Here is a 26,778-nt window from a genome sequence, read left to right on the forward strand (position 1 = left end):
CTCAAACAAATACTAGTACCCAATGTTTTGAAGCAAATCTTCATTCCAAGCATTTCTCCTCTGTCAACATTTTTCTGGTTCCCTTTGATAACCAGTTCATTCTTTGGTTCTTTGAACTGTTTCCGTGGAAAAATCGTTGACGTGGCCAGAAATGTCCAGCTCTGTTGGGATTTAGATGCATTTCCTAAAATGACCTGGAGAAATTATCGAGGGTCCAGGGTCCAGCTCAGGACGTGTGGAACTGAAAACGGAGATCGCCCAGACCTTTTGGAGACTGAGAGCAGCTGTGTCCTGTCTCCAGGCCCAACCCGGTCTCCCCCGGAGCCAGCCGTGCTCACGAGTCCAGAAAAGGGGGGCAGGCAGCCTCTGACACTGTGTTTGGGGTGGGGGCTGCCTCTCCCTTCCCTGGGACAACACCTTTACTCCTGCAAAGTCAGACACACGTTCTGAAAAAAGTCCCAACTTTTTTGCTACCTCCTTTCATTCCAAGTCAACCTTAGGAGCCACCAGAGTCGGCGGCCCACCCAACGGGCAAGGCATTCCCGTTCCTAACTGCCCCACTCCCACCCAGAGCTGCTCCAGGCTGACACAGGCAGTTCACCCCACATTGATTTGGAGGAAGGGATGTCCCTGCTGACAAAACCAAACCAAACAAAGCTCACAACTGATGAAAACCAGGAGAGCTTGGTTTTATTTCGTTATTTTTAAAGATTTTATTTATTTGAGAGAAAGAGCACGAGCAGGCGGGGAGGGAGAGGGGAGAAGCAGGCTCCCCGCTGAACAGGAAACCCAACGTGGGGCTCGATCCTAGAACCCCGGGATCATGGTCTGAGCTGAAGGCAGACACCTAACCTACTGAGCCACCCAGGCGCCGCGAAAGCCTGATTTTATTTTATTTTATTTTATTTATTTATTTATTTTTTATTATTTTTTTTATTTATGATAGTCACAGAGAGAGAGAGAGAGGCAGAGACACAGGCGGAGGGAGAAGCAGGCTCCATGCACCGGGAGCCTGATGTGGGATTCGATCCCGGGTCTCCAGGATCGCGCCCTGGGCCAAAGGCAGGCGCCAAACCGCTGCGCCACCCGGGGATCCCCGAAAGCCTGATTTTAAATGAGATGTTTATAAAGCATCCGGCCTCTGTGCTCTCATCGAAAGGCAGAAGTTCAGCAGACTTTGTTATGATCATCCTTGGCAATAACAGGGTGAGCGGTGCTGATTCCTGACTTAGCACAGAGTGGACCCACGTTCTCGGGACATTGGCCCCCAGCTGCTCTTTGAGGACGCTTACTGCCTAGACCCTCCCGATGTTCTTTCAGTATTAAGCATATTAACAGATTTAGTGAAAATTATTTCCATTGGCAGCTTTTTCTCCCTTCCATTCTAGCACTGACAGTTTGCCAAGTTACCTCCGTGCACTTAATGCCTGGGATTTCACATAATCCCACCAGGGTTCTTCCCCTACTGGGAGCTAAGCCTGGTGTCGACCTGCGTTCCTCAGTCTCCTCCCAGCTGCGCAGGGACTCTGCATCTGAGAGGTAGAGCAAGACATGCACACAACAGCCCCCACATGGGAACAGTAAAGACCCTGGCTCAAGCGTTGGGAAGCCCTTTGGCATTCCCTTGTGCCATGAATCGACAGCGACTTGTCTGGGACCCTAGCACACTTTTCCGCCAGAAAAAGTTTACGTAATTTGGAAACGAAGTAATATGCTGTACAATCAGAAGGGAGCAGCAGCCAAAACACGACAGTGTCACCAGGAGAGCCACGCCATGTGTCCCGCCAGTCATCGGAGCCAACACCCATTTTGGTAACTACAGGAGCTCAGGTGTCTGGGATCCAGGAACGAGGGTCAGCAACACTGGCTCCACCATCCATCAGCTGAGGCATGAGTATTTTATTTTATTTTATTTTATTTTATTTTATTTTATTTTATTTTATTTATTTTATTTATTTTATTGTTTTATTATTTATTTTATATTATTTTTTATTATTTATTTTATTTTATATTTTATTTTATTTTATTATTTTATTTTAATTTATTTTATTTTAATTAATTTATTTATTTTAATTAATTAATTAATTAATTTATTTATTTATTTATTTTGAGGCATGAGTTTCTTGACAGAACCAAGTCTTGGTTTCCTCATCTATCAATTAGAGATACGGACAGCCACCACTATTTTTTCATTTGGGAAGGACGATCCTGTGCACGTGTGGTTACCTGCCCAGTAGAATATCGTGACATTTGCATTTTATTAGCATTTGCCACTTTAGCTTTTTAAGTTTCCCTAAAACCCAGCCCTGATTTCCTTTGCTGTGCACTTCTTTTCTTTCTTTCTTTCTTTCTTTCTTTTTTTTTTCTTTAATTGTGCTTCGCACACAACCTTTCTGCTCACTCATAAAATTCCTGCTAAAGGACGGGAAGTGTAGAGAATTGTATCATAAAATGTGTCATGTGCGCTGAGAGTGACCAGGCTTTCTTCGGCCCATGGAGAACCCGTATTACAGATAGTAACAGTCACCGGGGCTTTCATCATCGAAATGAATCATCTGTGTGGAAAGTGCTCGCTCCCTGATGGCCGTGTGGCCGGCCAGAGGCTCCTGAGTGCCTGGTGCCTCCGGACTCAACTCCAGCTTGTCCAAGGCCCAGGAGGTGAACACTCAAACAGCAGAGGCCCCTTGAGGAACCTCTAGTGTTTTTGTTTGCTTTTTTAAAGATTTTTATTTATTTATTCATGAGAGACACAGAGAGAGAGACAGAGACACAGGCAGAGGGAGAAGCAGGCTCCATGCAGGGAGCCCGACGTGGGACTCGATCCCGGGACAAGGGCTTCACACCCTGAGTCAAAGGCAGACACTCAACCACTGAGCCCCCCAGGTGCCTCAGAACCTCCAGTGTTATCACAAGTAGCGCCCTTTATTATATTAACTTTACCATTTTTTATAATTTTCCTGACACTGATCAGCACTTTGTCCTATTTGACATAATAAGCAGACGAAAACCAGGGTTTTAGAAGAGTGTTCACTTGTGAATGAAGCCTCTCCTGAGGGACCAGCTCACTGTCAGACCCTCACTTAGCCTGGCAATGAGAGTCTCCTGCCCAGGCCCCCCATGTTCTGTGCCTTCCCTGCCCAGATCACCCACCAGTGCCAAAGTGATCTGACTGACACGCGTCTCCGGTTGTTTCCCATGGTCTTCGATTTTACATTATGTTCTACTACAATTAGGAAAAACAAGCCCTGGGATGCCCGGGTGGCTCAGCGGTTGAGCGTCTGCCTTGGGCCCTTTAAAATAAATAAATAAAACCCTTTAAAAAGAAAAAACAAGTCTTCAGAGATTCCCAGGGGCTTTCCAAATCGAGTATAAATGGACTTGAAACTTGTCCTGCACAATTTCCACCCGAGGGGTGTTTGCTGGCTTCGTTGCACACTCCCTTGGGGCACTCGCACGTGAGCCGTGAGCCCGGTGGTTCCCTAGTTGTGCACGTGCTCCCCTCGCTCTCCATCCTCCTCCTTCCCTCTTCAAATCGCACCTGGCTCAGGGATCATTTCTGTCATCCCTCCTGCCGGCTGCCCATGGTCCTCTCTGCCCCGGTCTCCATCCACAGCTCTCTATTCTTGAACGTGTATCATGGCCTTTCTCTCGTCTTGCCGTGGCTGTTTGCTCTTTTTTTTTTCTAAAGATTTTATTATTTGGTATTTGACAGAGCACAAGCAGGGGGAGCAGCAGAGGGAGAGGGAGAAGGAAACTCCCCGCTGAGCAGGGAGCCCGATGCGATGCGAGGCCTGATCTCAGGACCCCAGGATCATGACCTGAGCCAAAGGCAGATGCCTAACCGACTGAGCCATTCAGGTGCCCCTAATGTTTACCCTTGACAGTGAGAGCCCTGCAGGGGACTGTGGTTTACCCGATTCTCTCTCCTCACAGTGCCCAGCATGGGCCCTTTTATCTAGAAAGGATTGGTCGATATTCCTGATTTCAGCTGCACAGTTTGCAGGCCTATGTAGGAATTAGGATTGAATGTATGCAAGTAGATCAAAATAAGAGTCAGCAACCAGATGTTTGCAGAAAATTCCAAACAAGTATGGGACAAACAGGAGGAGCACACCTCATTCACTCATGATCTGTGGAGCCCAGGTTCTAGGCAGTCAACCACGTGAAGAAAACACAAGACAAGAAGACGTGCACCTTCCTTGAGGAAGCTTCCAGTCTAGTCGGGGCAAAAAAACCTGTCGTCGTGTGTAGTAAGAACCCTGTTCCTCCTGACTCCTCTGAGGGTGCACAGGACTCAGCCTGGGGGTAGTTCATGGTGGTCGGCCCCTGGGCCAGTGGAGGGGTGCGTGGACGTGGAGTTGGGGTCAGAGCGTGGACAGGCTTGCTGTTCATTTTGAGGAGCATGTTCTTTCCATTAGAGGCAGCCATTGAAGGGGAAGGAGAGGCTCCCATCTGAGTTTTGGAGGTGTTCCTCCAAGAGCAAGGATGAGGATGAGCCAGGGGGAGGAAACCAGGCAGGCAGCCAGGCTGCCACTGGGACTCAGGAAGTGAGGGAGGCTTACAGGGAAATGGGAGAGAAGGGGGCATGTGAGAGTTTGGAGCCTGAATGCATGAGAAGGGATGGCTCCTGAGTGAGGGAGGATGGCCCACCTGCCCCGTCGCCCCCCCAGGAGCCCCAGGAGTCTCATCCCCTTACTGGAGTGTCCTGGGGGAGAGGCAGCACCTGTAGAAAGCACAGTGAGGGGCTCTGTCCTTCTGTGAGCTTTCCAGAAATAGAGCTGGCCTCCTTTGTAAGTGTCTTTGTCAGCTCTGGGATGTTCCACTTTCAAGCACGCCATCAGGAATACATGAGAGACCAGTTGCCAAGATCAGAGTAACAGAAAGGTTAAGAGTTTTCACTGCTCCAGGCCTGTTCCCTCTGCAAAATGAGAAGCAAGATAATCGCCTATTTTACAGAGGAGCTACAAGAATTAAAGAAGTTAACACAAGCAAATTGCTGGTGTGTCAGCACAGGACAGGGCCCTGCATAAAATAAGAGCTCAAGATGTCAGCTATGACGGTTACTGTTGGCCTCTGATGACCAAGGAGGAGAAAAATAGGAATTCTTCGAGAATACTTCACCACAGTTGCAACAGGAGCAAAGCCTCCGTTTTTAAATATAAATATAAATATAAATAAGAACACTTTTCAATTCAGATGCACATCCTACAGTAAATTTGGAGGAAGTGTTTTGTCTTTGCATGGAAAGATCTGGAAACTCTGCCCCCATATCAAGAGTGACTTGCACGTGACATCCCTTCTTTGCATGTGTGTCATTCACCCATGGGTCTTTGGCTCGATCCAGAAATTAAAGGTGCTGGCAGCTAAACTGCTAGAGAGGTGGAATAGTTAAGTAACCCGCTGAAAGTTTCCTTCGAGGGAAGTTTGTCCTTTCTTCTGGAAGGCTCTTCAGTAAACTCATTCACTAAGGTTCAACGTGTTCAACTTTCAGGGATGTTTCTTGTATCACATTGTCTTTTTTGCTGTGCGAAGTCCCTGGCAGTGAGCAAGGTAAAGAGAGGAGAGTTCCTGAATCCCACTCTAAATTGCAGACAAAATATGTCTTGCTGCTCCAAGGATATATAGGAAATCTTCGCAATTATTGGTTTTAAATGTTTAGGATACTCGGGTGCAGATGTACTATCTTTAGACTCATTACTTGAAATGATTTGGGTTTTTTTTTAAAGGTTTATTTATTTATTTATTTATTCATGATAGACAGAGAGAGAGAGAGAGGCAGAGACACAGGAGGAGGGAGAAGCAGGCTCCATGCAGGGAGCCCGACATGGGACTCGATCCCGGGACTCCAGGATCACGCCCTGGGCCAAAGGCAGACACTAAACCGCTGAGCCACCCAGGGATCCCCAAATGATTTGTATTTGATCCTTAATTGAGGGCTTATCTCTAGATGTGAAAAATAAAATAAAATTTCTTAGCAAAGGGACTACCATTTAGAAATGGTAATATATATGTTTTGGTAGTTTCTAGAAGAACCCTTCGGACTCTTTTTTTTTTTTTTTTTTTTTAACCATTCGGACTCTTAAGGTGCCCGGGTGGCTCAGTCTGTTGAGCATCTCTCTTAATCCCAGCTCAGGTCATGATCTCAGGGTCACTGGGCTCTGCACTCAGTACGGAGTCAGAGGTTCTCTGCCTCTCTCTCCTCCTCTGTCCTGCTCCCACTCACACACTCTCTGTCTCTCAAATAAATAAATATTTTTTTAAAAATTGGGGTGGGGTGATCCCTGGGTGGCTCAGTGGTTTAGCACCTGACTTTGGCCCAGGGCGTGATCCTGGAGTCCCAAGATCGAGTCCTGCGTCGGGCTCCCGGCATGGAGCCTGCTTCTCCCTCTGCCTGTGTCTTTGCCTCTGTCTCTATCATAAATGAATGAATGAATGAATGAATGAATGAATGAATGAATGAATAAATAAGTAAATAATCTGTCTTAAAAAAAAATTGGGGTGGGGGGACAAATCCTTCAGACTCCTTGAAAGCAGGGCTGAGTACTGCGGTTTCGCACCCACGGGCTGGCAGGGACAGGAGGGAAGGAGACCCCCGCTGACTCTGAAACACAGCTTCGAGCTGAACTCTCTGCGGTGAGAACAGTACACGTAAGGACTCCTGGCTGGCTGCTCAGAAGTAAACACGTGGGTGCCAGGCCTCCCCTGCACCAAGGTCATTGTCTCTGACTCGCATTCACCATGTTGGGCCTGCCAACTCTTTATAAGGTATAGAGAGAAGTTGGGGGCAGGGACAGGAGGGAAAAGGAAGAAACAAGGGGCTCAGAGGCCACCAAGTCTTGGGGCTCAGAGAGCAGCCCGGAAGCCACGAGACCGAGAGGGTGGGTGCACCTGCACACCAGCAGTGGAGAGGCACAGCCCCGCCAGCGGCAGAGAGGCCTGGAGAGGCCGCCGAGCCTGAGGTAGGGATCTGCCCCCCCCCAGAGATGCCACCAGAACAGGAGTAGCAACGTCCAGTTATTGGATCAGCTTCTCTGTAAGATTTCTCAGCCCCCTGGAAACAAACGCTTCGAAGATCCTGAGCCAAAGCACTTCAGCGCCACACATGGATGTGGCGGGGGGGTGGGAGCCCCCAACTTACAGAAGTGACCCCAGAAAAGGCCAGAATGATCCCTTTTTCTATCACCAATTTCATGGAAAAAAAGCATTATTTATTATTAGGTTGTAAAGGACTTAAAAGTGATGAACTAAGTTCGATGAGCAAAAAGCTGACCCCATCCAGCTCTGAGGTGCCCCTTCCTGTGTTCTTGGTGTGGGCCCAGCAGAGATGGAAGCTGGGTGGAAAGTTAACTAAGTATCTCACATTAAAAGTGTTCCTTCTGGGATCCCTGGGTGGCGCAGCGGTTTGACGCCTGCCTTTGGCCCAGGGCGCGATCCTGGAGACCCGAGATCGAATCCCACATCAGGCTCCCGGTGCATGGAGCCTGCTTCTCCCTCTGCCTGTGTCTCTGCCTCTCTCTCTCTCTCTCTCTCTCTCTCTCTCTCTGTGACTATCATAAATAAATTTAAAAAAAAAAAAGTGTTCCTTCTAGGCTAACTCTGCTCTCAGGGGTGGAGGCTCACTCTGTGCCCCCCAGACTCACTTCCAGGACTTGCAAGGGGCCTGGGGCGACACGCACCAGACAGTCTCTGGTCCTACGGCTGCCATCACAAAACGCCACAAACTGTGAGGCCTTAAAAAAAAAAAAAACACAAAAAAACAAAAACAGAAATGTGTTGTCTCATGATTCTGGAAGGCCAGACGTCTGAAATCAAGGGGTCAGTGCGGTTGGTTCTTTCCTGGGAACTCAGAGGGGGCATCTGTTCTGTCCTAGCTTCTGGCTGTTGCTGACAGTCCTTGGTGGACCTTGGTCTTCACGTGGCCTTCTCCCTGCATGTGTCTCTGTCTCTCCTCTTCTTGTAAGGACACCAGTCGTTGGATGAGGGCCACCCTAATCACCCTAATGAAATGTGACCTCATCTGAACTTCAGGACATCTGCAAAGACCCTGTTTCCAAATAAGGTCCCCTTCACACCAGCATATCTTCCATTTTGGGTGGGGGGCACACCTCAGCCCACAACAGGGTCCTTACAGGTCTTTGCTCTGGTGGCTAGCGTCGTCTGATCACTCACATCTGCTGCGGAGTTGAGGTCTGGGGGATGTCCATGGTCTGCCATTTTCTTCCGGCACCCAGGATGTGTGCAGGCTGTGGGGCCTGAGCTGCCTCAGCCTCATCCAGCAGACAAAGAGTGGCTTTCCCACCCCAAGGATGCCTTAGTGCTCACATGCCAAATCGAATACAAACAAAGGCTGCTTGCAGGAAGCTTGAAAGTCACCCACCCTGCCTATACCTGGGCACGCAGCATCCACCCCACTCCAGCCCCAAGTTTCAACCTTTAAGGGGAGCCAAGGACACACATACATGTGTTTCCTCAGGGCCTTTGTAGTTACTGTTCCTTCTGCCTGGAATTATTTTCTCTTGATAAGTGCAAGACTTCCTTAAATTCATTCAGAGCCCGAACGTCGCCTCAGCAGTGGCCTTCCAGGGCTGTCTTACTCAAAATAATGTCTCCCCCCTCACACGCTTTATGCCTTTTCCAGCTTTAATTTTCTTAGTGAAATTGCATTTCAGAGCACTAGCTTTTCCCTGAGGAATGGAATGATGTTTTTTTTTTTCTTATTGCTAAACTCGATTTTGAGCTCACCCTATAGAAGTAGCTCTTTCATCTTTCTCTTATTCACTCATTAAGTCATGCATCAATTAATATTACTTTCCATCATATTGTCAGAAAATACAATATTATAGGAGATTAAATTACAGTCCCTGAAGGTAGAAACCGTTTCTTTTTCGGTGCTGAATTCCCACCACCTAGCTTATGGTAGTTACTCAATAAATCCTGAATGAATGAATGAATGAACGACCGAATGAAGAGTCCATGGGAAAGTTGACCTCTATAAGATTTTCATCTCAACCTTGAAGATGAAGAGCACACTTTTTCCGTGGACTCTTGCTCAAGACCAAACATTGAGAAGTTCTACAGATGGTAGATAGCATCGTAGCCAAAGCAATGTCGTCTTTTGACGAAGAGGACTTTGCTTTTTAGAATGGTTCACAAATATTAAAATGCCAGAGAAGATAAAGATGATTTCCAGGTGGGAATGAACATTAGATGGCTTGTGACTTGTCGTTGCCCCTGCAGAAAGGCAGCCATGCTACGAGGTAGCATGGTTTTCACTCCACCTTTTTTTTTTTTAATTTTTTTTTTAATTTATTTATGATAGTCACAGAGAGATAGAGAGGCAGAGACACAGGCAGAGGGAGAAGCAGGCTCCATGCACCGGGAGCCCGACGTGGGATTCGATCCCGGGTCTCCAGGATCGCGCCCTGGGCCAAAGGCAGGCGCCAAACCGCTGCGCCATCCAGGGATCCCTCACTCCACCTTTATAAACAGAGGCAAATGACCAAAAAGGAAGGTGGTCGCAGACCCTTATTCAAAAATGAAAAATCCAGGGTGCTCTCCATAGCTCTCTCCATAGCATGATAAAACTGTTCCCCATCAAGCCCCAAGCCATCAAGAAAAGTCATCAGATATGTTCTTTAGGGACCCAGACATCCATGAGGCTCGGTAGCCACACTTCCCAGGGCTCACAGTATTTTTGGGGACCCCTGAAAATGTTTTGGTTTCTTTTAAAATCAGGAAAAAAAATTAACTTAGAGGTAGAACAAAATGTCTTAATAGACTCATAAATTCATCTTAAACCAACAAAGTCCCAAAATACCTCAATTGGCTTTGCTTTAATAGAGGAAGGGGCCCTCGGAGGCAAAAATGCTGAGGCCTCAGGAGAAGCGTAACGTGACCCTGCGGTTGGGTCCCCCGGATGTCGGAAAGCACTCAGACACCCTGAAATGTGGTCATGACAAAAGAATTAAGCCCTCAGTTTTGAAAAAAAGAAAAAAAAATCATCTTCTCCATGCAGATTCATTCTCCAGGACGCCTCGATTCACAATCACTTATCTGAGAAGAGAGATTAACGCGATTGCCCCATAAAGTATTTTAAGCCCTCAGCTTCTCGGAAACAAAGCACGCAGAGAGACCGCAAGAGGACCGGACGAGCAGTACTGAGAAGATGCATTTTCTTAGAGGTGCTGCAGCCGCTATAATTTGCACCTTCCGAAGTGGAGACAGGAGTGGTTGACACACACCAGCAGCTAGGAGAGTGGAGATAATACTAGGACGAGCGAGCGTGCCCAGCTGCGACAATAAGCGCTCAGCTAACACAGTCAGAGCTGGAAATGAAGCCCCCCCCCCGCCCCCAAGCTAACATTGTGGAAAAAGCGTCCTCTGTCCTTTGTGAAAAGGAAAACGAAAATCAACAGGCCCCCCTGAGCCCCACCTGAGCCATAGAAGTCGCTTGATTTAGGTGAGTTAGAGACGGACTCATTTTACTCTTCTTTCCGTCTGTATTTTGAACAGTTGAGAGCAGAGCCATGGGGAGTAACAGGCCTTCGTGAGAGAAGAGATCTCGGGTGACAGTGGCCTGTGTGATGTTAGGGTAGGAAGCATAGTTTCAAGAGTGGTTGGCTGCTGTGCACGCCCTCGTTTGTCGCTGCCTTGTCCAGAATGCTCTGTCCCAAACTGAGCACCTCTCTGGGCTTCTTGTGACCACAAGAGGCGACGGTCTCAGAAACCACCTTCTGCATCTTCGCGTCTAGATTCCATCCTTTCCTCCACTCAACTGCCTGTCCCTGTTAACTCCTAAGTCATTTGTAACTAAAATCCCTTAGTCCTGGTTGGGTGGGGATGGGACCAGGGAGGAAGGAGGTGTGTGCTGCCCTTGAGCGTACCCCATACAACTTGATAGTGAAGGTGATGGGCCGGGGGAGTAGGTGTTGATTCTAACTCTAGTAATGGGGTATATGTCTTTGCTGTACTTTTCTTGTTAGATCCAGGCTATCATTTCATCCTCTCAAGCCCCTTCGGCTCATGACCCTGTGATCTCATGGATGACCACCCTTTCCACTAAATGTCCCATGAAGTCCGTATCTAAATTAATAAATTAATAAAATGTCAGCCCCATGAAATCACACCAATCAAACTATGAAAGTTCACCTCTGAAGCCAATTTCTACCCATTGATCAAATTCCACCCACTGTTCATCTTGTTATGAATCTACCTTTAAAATACTCTTACTTTCATGAGCCTACACATACCTGTCTTGACCCTGGAAATGTCATGAGAGACTATAAAATGCTTGGCTGAAAGGTAGGTAGCCTTGTCAGTGTTCCCCCACCTGGTAGGCCATTACTCCAATCTGGAAATAAAGGCATTGCTTTCAGGGGTAAAACAGACAAGAAGGTATTGGGGGAGAAGCACACCTCTGTGTCCACGGACCTCCCAATCCACACCTGACCTCCACTCCCAGGGCCGATCCAGTTCTAACATTCAGACTCCTGTGATGACCAACCCCATCATCTGGTTCAGCCTCCACCCATCCATTAGGCTTTGTCATCCTCGTAGTCGTAGTCGTCGTCTTCTTCTTCTTTTAAGATTTTATTTATTTGTTTGATTGAGATAGAACAGGAGCAGAGGGAGGGGCAGAGGGAGGAAGGAGAAAGAGAGAAAATCTCCCATACAGACTCCCTGCTGAGCAGCCAGCTCCATACAGGGCTCTATCCCAGGACCCCCACCCCCCTACCCGCCCCCAAGATCATGACCTGAGCTGAAACCTAGAGTCAGATGCTCAATGGACTGAGCCAGCCAGGCGCCCCAGGCTTTGTCTTCTGAACGTCATCTCCTATGTCAGGGTCCCAAGATTTGAATTAATTCTTTCTTTCTTTCTTCCTTTTTTTCTTTCTTTCTTTTTAGAGATTTTATTTATTTATTCATGAGACACACAGAGAGAGAGGCAGAGACACAGGCAGAGGGAGAAGCAGGCTCCCTGCAGGGAGCCCAATACAGGACTGGATCCCAGGCCCCGGATCATGACCTGAGCCAAAGGCAGATGCTCAACCACTGAGCCACCCAGGCGTCCCTTTGAATTCTTTCTTACGCTAATTATGCAACCTGGAGAGCCAGTGGAGGGAACCCCACCCCCACCGGTACACTTTCTGGCAGCAGCTCTCTCCTCTTTCTATGTGTGCATGACAGGTCTAATTGCCCTGGGAAAACCATTGCCTTCCACCCCTACCTTGGTGTCCATTTTCTAATGCTCTAATGGTCAGGCTTTCATGCAATCTTAGCCCTCAAAGGATTTTTTTCCCTCTAGGGTAAGACAGCTTTAGATGCCCCCTGGGGTAGGAATTACCATACAAGCAAGAACAAAGGAATATTTTACTGAACCCTTCTATTTGACATAGTCGGAAAAGACAAAAACTTGTTAACACGCTCTCCTAGCCTGCACTTCTGCTGTTTGTGACATAGGTTAGGTCAGCACCCTTCCTTCCTCCTTTCCCATTGCCCCAAATTCCCCCACTCCCCCGGGAGTTAGCTTCACATGACCCTGGGCTAGTCTTGGCTGGAATGCTCTTCAATAGTCTAGAGAAGCGTTAAGGAAAATTTAAAAGCTAAAACTCACTCTCCTTATGGTGTTGGCTACAGTGTAATAGGGCTTTCCAAAACCTTAAGAAAAAAAAAAAAGTTTTATCAGAAGTAGAGCACACACAGAAGAAATTATTTTTCAGTTTGGTAATTTTGTATGTAGGATTCTATTTCTGCTGCTAGCAAGTTAAAATGCAAAAGCCAAAGTGGAATAAAACCCAATGAGGCAGGCCTGTTCATCTCCAACTCGTGGGAAAGCACATTAGTGTTCTGTCCTCCAGTAGCAAGTGTAGCTTATATTTACTAAGATTTTGAGAGGTAAAAATCAGACCTGCATTTCTAGGGAAGTAAACCCAACTCTGGTTTGACTGACAGATACGTCTCGTTTTCTGAAAGGTCTTGTTACTTTTCAGCAAAGCCTCTTATGCTTAGCCTGAAAAATCATGCTGTGCAGCAGGGCACAGGCTCCAGGAAAGGGGCACCAGGCTTTCCATCTCCTATCTGACAACTTGAAATATTCCGGAGAAAATGGAAAATGTATCTTTCAGATGTGCGTGTTCTGGGTGATGCCAAATGTCTGGTGTCTTGGAAACGGCTCAGAGATTGGCTCTTCCCTTTGTATTATTGTAATCACGACTGAGTTCTACTACCCAGCAAGTTTGTAGTTCCCAGTCTGGATTTTCAAGATAGGGAATAACAATTTCAACCTATCTATATCTATCTATCTATTCCCCAAAAGTTCAGGGACTGTATTAAGTTTATACAAATAAAAAATGTGATATTTTGCAAAATAGTGTAGGCTAGCATCTTCACATGGAGACATTTCTTTTTATTATTCTTTGGGGGGCGGGGGGAGGAATCCCATCTTGTTTTATTAATCCTTAGAAAAAGATTTGCAGTGTAGGAGGAGAAGACCCTGCTTCTCCCAGCGGATCGCCTCTTTGTAACCGAGTTAGCATTTGTCACAGGTCAAGAGCTGCTTAAATTACACCTGCGCAGTTTAGTCCCGCCCTCCTCCGTAGGAGAGAAAAGCGTATCATAAATACAATGAGATTTCATTAGTGTCTTTCTCCCAGGGATTAATAAAGTGTCATAGCACATAATTCTATACATCAGTTATGTATATGGATTTCATTCTAGTGGAGCATCCTTCAAAAGGCAGCTGGTTAGGAAGACATTCCTTTTTTTTTTTTTTTTTTTGACATTCCTGATCAAAGAATTTAGCCTGTGAGAGCAGAGAGCTGACACTGACCCTGGATGCGTGCATGTCAGGGCCCTGCCTAATGTTTATCATGGATCGTGTTAGAATGGAGGAATGAGGTTTATGTGGTTTTATGTGGCTTTTTGAGATGAATGCTCTTGGCTCTTTTGTTGCCTTTTTCTCCCCCTTTTTCGACTTTCTTTTGGTTATGGTTATTTCCTACTTATTTATTCCACTGGCCCCCTCAGGCTGCCATCCAGACAACTAGAGCCAAATGGGAAGATTGTACCCGACGTAATTAACCTATGTCAAGCTGTCCTGTCAGGTGAGAACCCCATGCTCAGCCCCAACCCTGAGAGTCGCAGTTTAGGGCAGCTGCCAGCCCCAGGGGAGCCCGGGGGGTGTCGTTTGGACTCCTCACCAATCGCATTTCAGTCTGATAGTCTCAGAATTATTTAAAACCTCACGCAGGCAGTGATTTCAAACCCACTTCCTATTTATTCCGTTTGGTCCCATATTACCACTGCTTCAATCTTGAGGCTGGTGAGGGTTTATATAGTACCAGATACTAAACATTAATAGATGACTGTTGAGGTAAGAACAAAACAACTGTATTTTCAGTGAGATAGATTTCCAGGTAATAGTACTTCCAGAAATACATACATATATAAATGTAAAGTCTATTCATATATAAAGACATATATATAGATAAATAATAATATATTGTTAATAAGATATAAATATAAAATGTATATAAAAATATAAAGTTGGGGGCACCAAGGGGCCCAGTCCATTGAGCATCTGCCTTCAGCTCAGGTCACAATCCCAGGATCCTGGGATCCAGCCTGCATCTTGTTCCTTACTCAGCCCGGACTCTGCTTCTCCTTCTCCCTCTGCCCCCCTCCCTGCCTTGTGTTCTCTCTCTCTTGCTCTCTCTCTCCCTCTTTCAAGTTAACAAATAAAATCTTAATAAATAAGTAAATGGATTGATTAATTTAATAATTAAATAATAAATTAATAAATTGAATAATAAATAAAATCATGTATACATAAAATCTGTATATATATACAGATATATATGTATATATATCTGTATTGCATTTAAATTCGCTACTTTCCCTTCCTCTCTGAAAGCCACATTCCACACCTATTGAAGCTGATAAACTCTGGCCCACAGTGAACTCTGCTGTACCTGAATCTCTACAGTGTTCATTCTCCTCCCACACAACCAAAGTGTGGATGACAGACTGTCTCACATGCAGCACTGTTGTGGTCGTGCATGCAGCCCCCAGCTGATCACTTCGGGCAAGATGCTATTTTAGACATTTGGAGGAACACAAAGATAAGTGACATGGAGTCTCTGCTCTCAAGGAAACTGTAAATCTAGCACAGGCACAAATTCAGGTTTCGGGTCCATCCAGGCAGGGAGAGAGCACACCTGAGCCAGGGAGTTAGAGCAGGGAGCAGAATCTGGCAGGAAGGCCTCTGGAGCCCTCTTTTTGAAGGACTGGGGACCTCTGATGTTCTAAGGTGGTGGATAATTGCAGGAACTAAGCATGAACAGAGAAAGACAATGGGATTCCATGTGAGTGGAACAGAGGTGTCTCGGGCCGAAAATTAAGGGTTTTAGAGGAGCACCAAGCTTCTCCACCACGATATTCCCCAAAGAACAGTAATTTGAGAGCCAACGGGGCATCGGGTCTTTGCCTTTTCTGTTTACATTTTTCCCATTTCTGGTTACCTCTTTTGTGCTATTGAGTTAACATTGTTCTCAAAATAGACTCACCATTTTCTCTTAAATGAATGTGTGTTCAAATGAGAGCACGTTATAAGGAAATCTTGAAATACCAGTAGCACTTGTTGGTGAAAAAAACGCGCCATGGAAATATTGGGAAATCCAGCGGTGACCTCTGCTGGAGCAGGTCTGAGGGCGGTTATTAAAAAGCTAAACTGGCAAGTGTCAGAGTGGTAAAAAAGATGGTCTAGTCCCACACTGAGCCAACCTGACACCCTCTTTTTTTGAAGGATTAAATGAGAAGAAAGGAACTTCCTCTCAACCTGGGATCACATGCTATTTAATGTCCAGCCCGAGAATGACCTAAGGCTACCCCCAGTGCCACCAGTAGGAATATTCCCTGGGAGCAGAGGGAGGGAATGGAGGGGACAGTGCCCTGGAGCCAGGTGCACCTGAGTCTCTGCAGAGCAAAGATGAGCTTGTGGGCTGGACCCCTGCCCTACCATCTCCATCCATCCTACAGATTCTTTTTTTTTTTTTTAATTGGAGTTCAATTTGCCTAATTGTACAGATTCTTAAAAGGTAACTCCCCAGCCCCTAACACAGTGACAGGCACACAGCGAGCCTTATCAAAAGTCTTAAATTGGGTCCTACTGACATTCTAAGATCTTTTGTCTCTTTCATACAAAGTAAAGGATTGAGTTTACAGGGATATTTCAGAATATCCCATCCCCTGCCCCCCAAAAGAACATTGATAGGAATTTCTAAAACGTATAAAATAAAACAAAAAAAAAATCAGCTGATGGCTAGATCCCATGGGATGCACAAGAAGAATATATGGATGAGTTTAAATAGTCTCTAAATGAGAAATCTCTGTGGGGGTGTTGGCATCTGGCTGTCCAGCCGCTGAGGCAGTGCTCATGCAAGTGCACAGGGCCCCGGCACGGATCCGAGGTCGGTGGGGCCGGGGGTTGCTTGTGTGGGGTACCCCCTCTCCTCTCAATTCTCACAGCACTCCTGCTGGGCACTTGGTATTCAGCAGCCCAAGAGCAGGAGCAGGAGCCAGAAAGCTCCCTAATGTATTGCAAATATAATTGCTGCCTCCTCCTTAAAAGAATCAGCAGTGTGCATTTCATTGCAAGGTGTCACCTGAAATCGTGTCATTTTAAGTGGGCTATTTGCTATAACCCACGGCATCTTGAAGGTAAGACATTAAAGGGCTAATTACAGCTTGAGAATTTAATTTCAGAAGTGATTGTACCGCCTTTCTAAAATTTGCATTCTTCAAGCAGGCCTCCCCAACACGACGCCTTGGCCAAGACGTCTCCGTGCAGAGAGCAGTTTCTTACAGTAAATTGTGCTGTGATATTTGATTTCGGTGTGAGACCCGTTCAATCAATTTTACAGATTAACATAATTTACCTGTAATGAGCTCAAAACACTAAAGCGATAGCTTTACTATCATGCGTTAGATGTTCCTAAGAAGGACGGATTTATATTCCAGACAAGCCGTTGACAGGACTCGCTGGTGGTTTAACTGATGTTGACAAAGCTTTGACATCAGTGTGTGGCTTTTTCTTTTTTTAACTTTTTTTTACTGGCCAAGTCACTAATGAAACCTGGTCTTAAAGCAGTCTCTAATAGCCACTGAAAGCTTTTTTGGACATTTTTAGAGTGCGTGACTAGAAATGCCAAAATCCAAGTGAATCTAAAAACAACATAATATAGTCTGTTTTTTTCAGAGAAGAATTAAGAATAAAACACTTGGCTTCTCTGTCTTTTTACATGAAGGGTTCATTCATTAGCAAAGCCTTGACTTCTCTATGCCTCAGTTTTCTCATCTGTGAAGTGGGGATCTAACGTACCACATAACGAGTACTAAACACAGTACCTCGCCCATGTAGAAGCTTTTCATGCTATTATCCCATGGCCCAGAGTTGGAACCACCTGGACCTGAAGAATCGAGAGCATCTATTGCAATCTCCAGCCCCACCCCAGGGGAATGGGTCTCAGCTGACGTCAAGTGGATTTGGAGCTCCATCTGGATATGGAAATGTTGGTTCTGCTCTCCTGGGCATCAGAACTCACTACTGTGACCCAGTCACTTTCAAGAAAAGAACAAGAGTTGAAACACTGGGGATTTTCCCCCATGTAGAATAAAAAAAGGTGGGGAGAAAGCTAAAGAAGAAAGTGAGCAGAGTGCAGGAGCCCCTAAGAGGCAAAAGCACCAGCAGTTCATCTGCAGGGCTGGTGCTTGCAGCCCAGCTCCCAGCCTCGCCCACCCAGCTGACATCTCTCTTTTATTTTTTTAAGATTTTATTTATTTATTCATGAGAGACGGAAAGAGACAGACACAGGCAGAGGGAGAAGCAGGCTCACTATGGGGAGCCTGATGCAGGACTCGATCCCAGGACCCCGGGATCACGCCCTGAGCTGAAGGCAGATGCTCAACCTCTGAGCCACCTAGGCGTCCCCAGCTGACATTTCTACCAGTGCTCACAGCCCCCTCCAGCCGAGCCTGAGAGCCTCTGCTCCTTCCCCCCATCGGGGGTCCCTGATCCGCATCTGAACCCCCTTCCTGGGGCCTGCCTCTGGCCATCTGCCTTGTGTCTGTCATCTCAGAGGGAGATATTCAGAAGGGGACACTTCTTTAAGAAACGGGGACCCGACATTTAATGGAGCCCTGGAGACAGATACGGCTTTGAAACTGTTCATTTTCTGCGTGGGATAGGGAAGCTTGCCTTACGGAAAGGTCGGAAAGCTAAGTTAGGGACCCTGTGAAATGAGCTGGAGTCAGAAGTTCCCTACCCAAATCTCTAGCAGAGGCAACAAAACCGGAACTGACTCACTACAGATTGTATCACAGCTTCGCAAAGGGCAAGGGGATGCTGGTGACGGACAAGGCGCTTCCCCCCATCCACGGCCTAACCCTGCCGCAGCCCTATGGCCACAAGGGTGCTTGTCTAGCCCAGGGAGTCTGCAGGGGCCTGGGGGGGGGGCGGCTCATGGGACCACTTGCACAGAGCAGGTGCTGTGCCGTCACTAGAATTCTCTTTCTAACACAGTTTCCATCACAGTCTTCTGCAGCTTCAACATCTTTGAGCTTCCAACTTAACTACAAACATCTTAAGGTGGCATTCAAGGCTCTTCCCAATCTGGCCTGAGCTCTGACCCCATCAGACTCCCACCGGTCCCAGAACATAACTCATAACAAACTCAACCTGGTGTTCTCTTTCTTTTTATTCTCAAAGCCTAGTTCTACAAGACAGAAGCGTTGGTGAAGATGTAGAGAAATTGCTGAGAGTGTAGAAGGGTGCAACCACTATGGAAAACAGTGTGGAAGTTCCCCCCAAAAAAATTAAAATTAGAATCACCATGGACCCAGCAGTCTTACTCCCGGGTGTGTATATACCCAAAAGAATTAAAATCAGGTTCTCAAAGAGACATCTGCGCTCCATGTTCCTTGCAGCATTATTCATCCATAGCAAAAATTTGAACACAAGCTAAATGTTCATATACACAGTGGAGTATTATTCAGCCTTTAAAAGAAGGGAATCGGGATCCCGGGGTGGCGCAGTGGTTTAGTGCCTGCCTTTGGCCCAGGGCCTGATCCTGGAGACCCAGGATTGAATCCCACGTCAGGCTCCCGGTGCATGGAGCCTGCTTCTCCCTCTGCCTGTGTCTCTGCCTCTCTCTCTGTGTGACTATCATAAATAAATAAAGAATTTAAAAAAAGAAAAAAAATAAAAGAAGGGAATCCAGGGGCATCTGGGTGGCTCAGCGGTTGAGCGTCTGCCTTTGGCTCAGGGTGTGACCCCGGGGTCCTGGGATCGAGTCCCGCATCAGGCTCCCCGCAGGGACCCTGCTTCTCCCTCTGCCCATGTCTCTGCCTCTCTCTCTGTGTCTCTCTTGAATAAATAAATAAAACCTTTAAGAAAAAAAAAAAAAGAAAAGAAAAGGGAATCCTGCCATTTGCTCCAACAAGGATGAACTTGGAGGACATTGTGCTAAGTGAAATAAGCCAGATGCAGAAGAACAAACTACATAGTCCCACTTATATCAGGAATCGAAACTAGTCAAACTCACAGAAGCAGAGAGTAGAATGCTGGCTGCCAGGGGCTGCAGGGTATGGGGCAAAGGACACACTGTTTTCACTTTTGCAAGAGGAGTTAACATCATACGTCCGACTTAAAAATGCGTTAGGAGGATAGATTTTATGTTAAAAGTGTTCTTAACCACAAAACAAGACAAAACCCAAAACCACCCTCGTTCTAGCAATACCTCCCCTAAAGTGCTCTCCAGAACCCCAAGCAAACTTGCCTCCCGGATCTACCGTAGACTTTGATAATTTGGCCAAATACATGCTTTGTTTCTCAGCTCAGAAAATCATGGTGCCAGAGGCTCTGGCGTCAGCCTGGCCAGCCCCACCAGCCAAGGGGTCTAAAGCATAAGCCTCAGTTTTCCCGTACATTCCCTAGGGATGATGATGCTCCCTTTTCCATACGGTTGTTCTGGGTATGAAGTGTCTAATTTGTAGAAAACATCTAGCATTTGTTTAAAGCATCTAAGTTTAAAAATTCAGTACCTGTTAACTCTTGGTCTCGTACAGAGTTTGTTCAGTTGGAGTACTTAGTTGTTTGGTTTGGTTTTGGTTTTGTTTTTTTTTAACTTTTTTTTTTTTTTTTACTTAGTTGTTTGTGTGCTTGTTTCCCCAGCTATGTTGTGAGCTACTCAGGGTAAAATTCTGTATTTATCTCTGTCTTCCTGCTACTGCTGCCAGGCACTGAACCCATGCAATGAATTGAATTGAATTGAATTGAATTGAATTGAATTGAATTGAACTGAAGTCCCACCAGATGGCAGTAGCTGCCAGCCCCGGAATTCTTCCTTCGTGAGCCCTACTCCAAGGCTGGGCAGGCTAAAAAGAACTCCCCATTTATGGATGAGAAGCAGCAGATTGAGCTGAAGAGGCTCCCAGTTTCCTACCACCAAACAGCCACTTGTTCTGGTGCCTTGACCACAGGCGTCAGCCTGGTAGGAATTTGGGACAGCCAGGAGCCGAGGTCTCCCTTCCCAGCCTGGGAGCAGAGTCAGCCTGAGTCTCCTTGGTCTGAAGACGTTTCAGAGGAAGGCAGATTGCTGGGGGGAGAGGAGAGAAACCAAGTATAGGAACTCTTTGCATGGAAGGCAAGTTGGTGAACCCAGAACAAGAAATTCTGATACTAGACCAGGAGACGAAGAACGAATCATTGAATTCGTATTCATTCATTCCATGAATCAATGTGTTCATTCACTCAGTAATCCTATAATCATTGAGGAGAAAAAGAGAACAGTCAGTGAGGTGTCAGTGGGACTAGAGCCTCTTCCCTGTCATCAAAGAGACATCCTGACTGTGGGATTTTTGTTCAGTCACAGGTACATTCCGCCTCCCCATCCTAACTGGAACATGCACTCGCTCAACGTCACAGACTGAAATGTACTGCAGGAGAAAACTATGGGGAATCGTTAATTAAAATTTCTTTATGTACTTGTCTGAGGGAGCCCCTGTTAAAACCCCCAGCACTGGGGCACCTGGGTGGCTCAGTGGTTGAGCGTCTGCCTTCGGCCCAGGTCGTGATCCCGGGGTCCTGGGATCGAGTCCCGTGTCGGGCTCACTGCAGGGAGCCTGCTTCTCCCTCTGCCTGTGTCTCTGCCTCTCTCTGTGAGTCTCATGAATAAATAAATGAAATCTTAGGGATCCCTGGGTGGCACAGTGGTTTGGCACCTGCCTTTGGCCCAGGGCGCGATCCTGGAGACCGGGATCGAATCCCACGTCGGGCTCCCGGTGCATGGAGCCTGCTTCTCCCTCTGCCTATGTCTCTGCCTCTCTCTCTCTCTCTCTCTCTCTGTATGACTACATAAAAAAAATAAATAAATAAAAATAAAAATAAATAAATAAAATAAATGAAATCTTAAAAAAAAAAAAAAAGAATCCCCAGCATTACCATTCCCTGCTGCCCATCTCTCCTGTTCATCAAAATTCACATGGGATTACTACAGGTCGGTCACTGAACTCATTCTTCAATATGACAAATAATCGATACATTCACTTGTGCCCTCAAGGCCTAAAAGCTCCCTTCTGTACTGGTTTATTCTTTCCTGAATGGGCAGTAAATTTTTATAAGACTACCTCACCCGAGTTCATTCCCCAGTAAGAAACATCACTTGCTCTGATTTCAACTTTTTAAAGAAGTAGGTACCCTTCTGTTGCCCAAAGTCTGTGTTTTTCATAGTCCAAGTGGAAGGGTAAATACCTCACATCCTTGTCCTTGGTTTTAAAAGAGTCATCATGCGGTGACTGGGTGGCTTAGCAATAGAGCCTCTGCCTTTGGCTCAGGGTGTGATCCCGAGGTCCTGGGATCGAGTCCCGCATCGGGCTCCCTGCAAAGAGCCTGCTTCTCCCTCTGCCTATATCTCTGCCTCTCTCTGTTTCTCTCATGAATAAATAAATAAAATCTTTAAAAATAAAAGAGTCATCACGTTAGCATAATCTCCTGTCCAGAACACAAGTTGCTCTTCTCTGAAGGGCCTTTGGCCCACCACCTGGGTTGGTGGCACTGCACAGTCACAGCCTATGCCATGGTTTTCAAGCCTTAGCAGGCCACAGAGTCACCTGGAGAGCTTGGGGATGCAGACTGCCAGGCCCCACCCGCAGGACGCCTCACAAGTTCCCAGGTGATGCTCATTGCTAGTCCAGGAAGCACATTTGTGAGAACCACCAATACAAAAGGTCTAGGGCTCCCTCAGTGTTCATTTCTACCACGTAGATTGTAAAACTCAAGATGGACGGTCAAAAAAGACGCTTGCTATTACTGATCCAACTGGGAAGACGATAGAACTGGTTGTATTAACTGGAACGGTAGCTCTCCTCAAATCCCCTCTGATCTGACTGAGTTTTTAGGAAGATGTTAGACTGGGTAGGGATTCTCAGGTGTGTATGGATGTTTGTAGTTGAGTTAGGAAAGTTTCCTGACTGCCAAAACCTCCATCAGAAACCTGCTGGGAGGGGGGATCCCTGGGTGGCGCAGCAGTTTGGCGCCTGCCCTTGGCCCAGGGCACGATCCTGGAGCCCCAGGATCGAATCCCATGTCGGGCTCCCGGCATGGAGCCTGCTTCTCCCTCCTCCTGTGTCTCTGCCTCTCTCTCTCTCTCTCTCATAAATAAATAAACAAATCTTTAAAAAGATTAAAAAAAAAAACTTGCTGAGATTCTAAAAACCTCAGAATTCCACGGGCATTGGAGGCTAAAGAAAGAAGACGCCCTATTACAGGCTATGGGAACGCTCTCTACTTCTTTTTTTTTTTAAATAAAGAATTCCGAAGAAGAAAGTTAGAAACGGGGTACAGAACGGAAGCATAATTCACCAGGAGGGGGCCTTGTTTGACATACGTAAGAGGGAAAGGAGGAGAAGGATCAATCAGAACCAAGTGAATGTGGAATGTGGTTGGTTTCAACAAAACCACAGGTGTCGGGAAGGTCGTCATGTGCGTATTTTAACAAATAGAATCGTCTTCTCCTCACCCTACACGTTCTCTAGTAACACGGGAGTTTCTTTTCCCACGAAGTCTCCAGCCCTGAGCTTCATCGAGTCATTAACATTTCACCTAAGAGAATATAACATCTTAAACTGAAACCCACAGTAAGATTTGGACACGGGCCTTCAAAGACGAGGACATTTTACAGCGGGAATACGGTGAGCGGGAGAAGATGTTTATTTTCTCTTTCTCTCTCTTTTAGAAACAGGGAAGATTGACCAAGAGATTCACAAATACAACACCCCGGGATTCACTGGGTGCCTCTCCAGAGTGCAGTTCAACCAGATTGCGCCCCTCAAGGCGGCCTTGAGGCAGACAAACGCCTCCGCTCACGTTCACATCCAGGGCGAACTGGTGGAGTCCAACTGCGGAGCCTCCCCGCTGACCCTGTCACCCATGTCGTCCGCCACCGACCCCTGGCACTTAGATCACTTGGATTCAGGTAAGGCGGCTTGTTTCATTTCTTTAAACCTCAGTTTCTTCGTCTGTTAGTGGGGTTCGTAACCGAACTGGTAAGGCTGTTGGAGGATCAAGGCAATGAGGGAACGTGTGAGCCCCGGAGTGCTTGGCACATACCAAGTGCCCAAAAGTTACGAGCATCAGCTGTCCTCAGAGCCAAGAACAATAAGGTGAAGGTAAGAAACATGGGAACTGTTGACTATTCCTCATTGACACGAAATTGGGAGACACCAAAACTGATGTCTACGATGTGACTTTCGGATCACCTGGCCCTTGCCTTTAGGACTCTCACTGCAGCCCCACAGTCAAGGTCTACTACCAGGGGAAAGATTTTTTTAAAAATTAATTTATTTATTTGAGGGGATGAGGGGCAGAGGGAGAGGAACAGAGGCTTAAGCCGACACTGTGCTGAGCACGGAGTCCTACTCGGGGCTCGATCTTACGACCCCAAAATCAGGGCCTGTGCTGAAACCAAGAGTCAGACACTTAACCCAATGCACCGTGCAGGCGCCCCAGAAAAGATTGGCCTAAAGCAACACAGAGATCCATCTCCTGACCCTGTATTTATGTGAATAATCCTGTAGCCCTCCAGATTTTAAGAGGTCCATTTAAGCTTATAGGACTCCGGGTATTTAGTCCCACTCCTGGTGGTGATAAGAGATATAATTTGGAAGGACAGGCCCTACAGTAAGGCTACGGCTCTTGGCCGCAAAATTAATTGGGAGCAAATTCAGCACGCCTGTGACACCAAGGGGCAGAGAGCCATAGGTCTTACTCTTTCCTCTACCCAGCCTGACCTTGGGCCACTTGGGTGACCTCCCCGGGCTTCTGCGTTGTCACCCATAAAGTGAAGAGTGGAGGTGATCTCTCTGTGAGCTCCAAATCTAACAGTCCCCATGTCTCCATCACTGTCTCATGCCTGGGCATGCTTCCTGAGCTCATTCCTCATCTCCTTGCTGAGGAGGAACGATGAATAAAATGGAGATAAGAGGCCCAATGTACAGAGTTCTTTCTGGGACGATGAACTACAGCACTCAGCGTGGTTACAGAGGTGCAGCAAGCTTTTGCGAAGCTTAACAGCAATCGTATTAACAATGTGGTTATTATTATATCAGGCACGATTTGCCATGAGGCTTGAGCATCCAGTCGAGGTTCCAAAGTCTCCCCCATCCTAACTTCTAACTCATAACAGTTCATCACGTAAACGTCACCCGTTTGATTGCTCTCCACACATTCCAGCCCGTGCTCGGTGTTTATCGGCTGCGGCGCAGCTCTTGTCACTGTGACTGCTTGCCAGGATTTGTGCGGCCAAGCTTTACAAAGCTCCAGAGGAAGCCAGAATTGCCCCATTGTCAGAATGGCCAATTTACAGACTAAACAGTCCTCTTTTTTCCCCACACATGGATTCCTAGAACACGAGGAGGGGTGCTGTGTGCCAAGGGTACTTGGAAAGAATTCTCTTTCATGAATGTTGTTAGGGTTACAGAGCGGGCCAGGTTTTCCTCATGGGCTGCCTTGAACAAAGGAAAGCATTCCTCATGCCAGGAGAAGAAAAGTAGGAGTGAAAATATGAGCTGAGAAAAGACCTATGTTGGGGCAACCGAGGAATAGAGATTTCTCAGATCGGTTCCTCCAGATGCCAGAGCAAACGGAGACCACGCGTGATCTTTGAAACGCGCAGGTTCCTATGCGGTTCCTATGCGGTTCCAGGTACTTCCTGCGAGAGGCCATGAGCGTGTGTGGTCCACAGCGGCTGCCAAGAAACCTGTTTCAAAAACCTCTAGATGCAAAAAAAAAAAAAAAAAAAAAAAAAACCCTAGATGCTACTCTGGGCCAATGTAAACTCACATTAATTAGCAAAGTATTTGCTTTATCGTCTGAGAGATAAAGTTGCAGGGGCCAGACAGTTTTGAGTTCATTTGTTTTTTTAAAAAAAAAAAACATGCTTTACGTGTCACAGATTCATTCTTGTAATTGACGTAGTGAAAATGTATGTAGGGGGATCACTGGGTGGCGCAGCAGTTTGGCGCCTGCCTTTGGCCCAGGGCGCGATCCTGGAGACCTGGGATCGAATCCCACGTTGGGCTCCCGGTGCATGGAGCCTGCTTCTCCCTCTGCCTGTGTCTCTGCCTCTCTCTCTCTCTCTGTGTGACTATCATAAAAAAAAAAAAAAAAATGTATGTAGGGAACATTTGTGTAATTATTCAATGTTTATTTTTTTTTAAGATCTTATTTATTTGAGAGAAAGAGAGAGAGAGAGCAGGAGCAGGGGGAGGGGCAGAGAGAGGGACAAGCAGATTCCACGCTGAGCAGGGAGCCTGACTTAGGGTTCGATCCCAGGACCCTGGGATCATGACGTGAGCTGAAGGCAAGATGTTGAACTGACTGAGCCACCCAGGTGCCCCTCAATGTTTAAATCAAATATCTGTAACCCCGATATTATGGTTGCACTGTCACAAAAGGTCCATTTGCAGAGAATTGCCACTTGCATTGAGCAGAGTCCTCACCTGGTGTTGGCCGGCCACTGCATCAACCTCTTTGCCAGCCATTTCCATATTTGGGGGATACTTCTAGAAGAATATGTGTGTCTATCTCATGAACTTTATTAAAGGGATAGAAAATAGCTTGTGAACTATGAAGCAGAAGGCTTATTTAGATAACGTAATTGGATTTTTTTTCTTTAAAGAAAATGAGAGAATGGGGGTGGAGGGCTGCACAGGGAACAGAGAAAAATAAGGGAAGGATACTTACTAGTGTCAGAGAAGAACTTTCCCTCTGTTGTCTCATGTTCTGTCTATGGGGGCCTGCAAATTAAACTGATAAAAGGCAGGGGTGCTTGGGTGGCTCAGTCGGTTAAGCATCTGAATCCAGTTTCAGCTCAGGTCATGATCTCAGGGTCATGAGATTGAGCTCACATTGGGTTCCATGCTGGGTGTAGAGCCTGCTTAGGGTTCTCTCTCCATCTTTGCCTTGTCTAAAAACGAAAAACAAAAAAACACCTGATAAAAGGCATATTAACAGGAGAAAAAAAATGTTCCTGTGCATACAGGAGCTCACAGAAGTAGCTCGATTAATGTTAGTTGTTAAAATGCCTTACTAGTAGAGAAAAAGGAAGGAGGAGAAAAGGCCTCCATGGGAAAAACAAATGGATTTCTAAAAAAAAAAAAAAAAAAAGGAGATAAGAAAGTGTGCAATAGTGCTGTTTGTGCAGCTCTGAATGGTCTGTGTTCTTC

At 46.5% G+C, this 26,778-nt stretch overlaps 1 protein-coding gene across 1 annotated transcript in view; it reads left to right on the forward strand.

Moving 5' to 3' along the window:
• The window catches only part of CNTNAP2 (contactin associated protein 2), a 1,951,553-nt gene that overhangs the window by 1,897,492 nt on the left and 27,283 nt on the right, over positions 1–26,778 (forward strand). The window contains exon 22 of the mRNA XM_041753355.1: positions 23,289–23,528. Within this exon, the coding sequence (XP_041609289.1) occupies positions 23,289–23,528 (240 nt within the window). The remainder of the gene's footprint in view (positions 1–23,288; positions 23,529–26,778) is intronic.

The sequence above is a fragment of the Vulpes lagopus genome, chromosome 4, assembly GCF_018345385.1.
Source record: "Vulpes lagopus strain Blue_001 chromosome 4, ASM1834538v1, whole genome shotgun sequence".
In the NCBI taxonomy this organism is placed as follows: Eukaryota; Metazoa; Chordata; class Mammalia; order Carnivora; family Canidae; genus Vulpes; species Vulpes lagopus.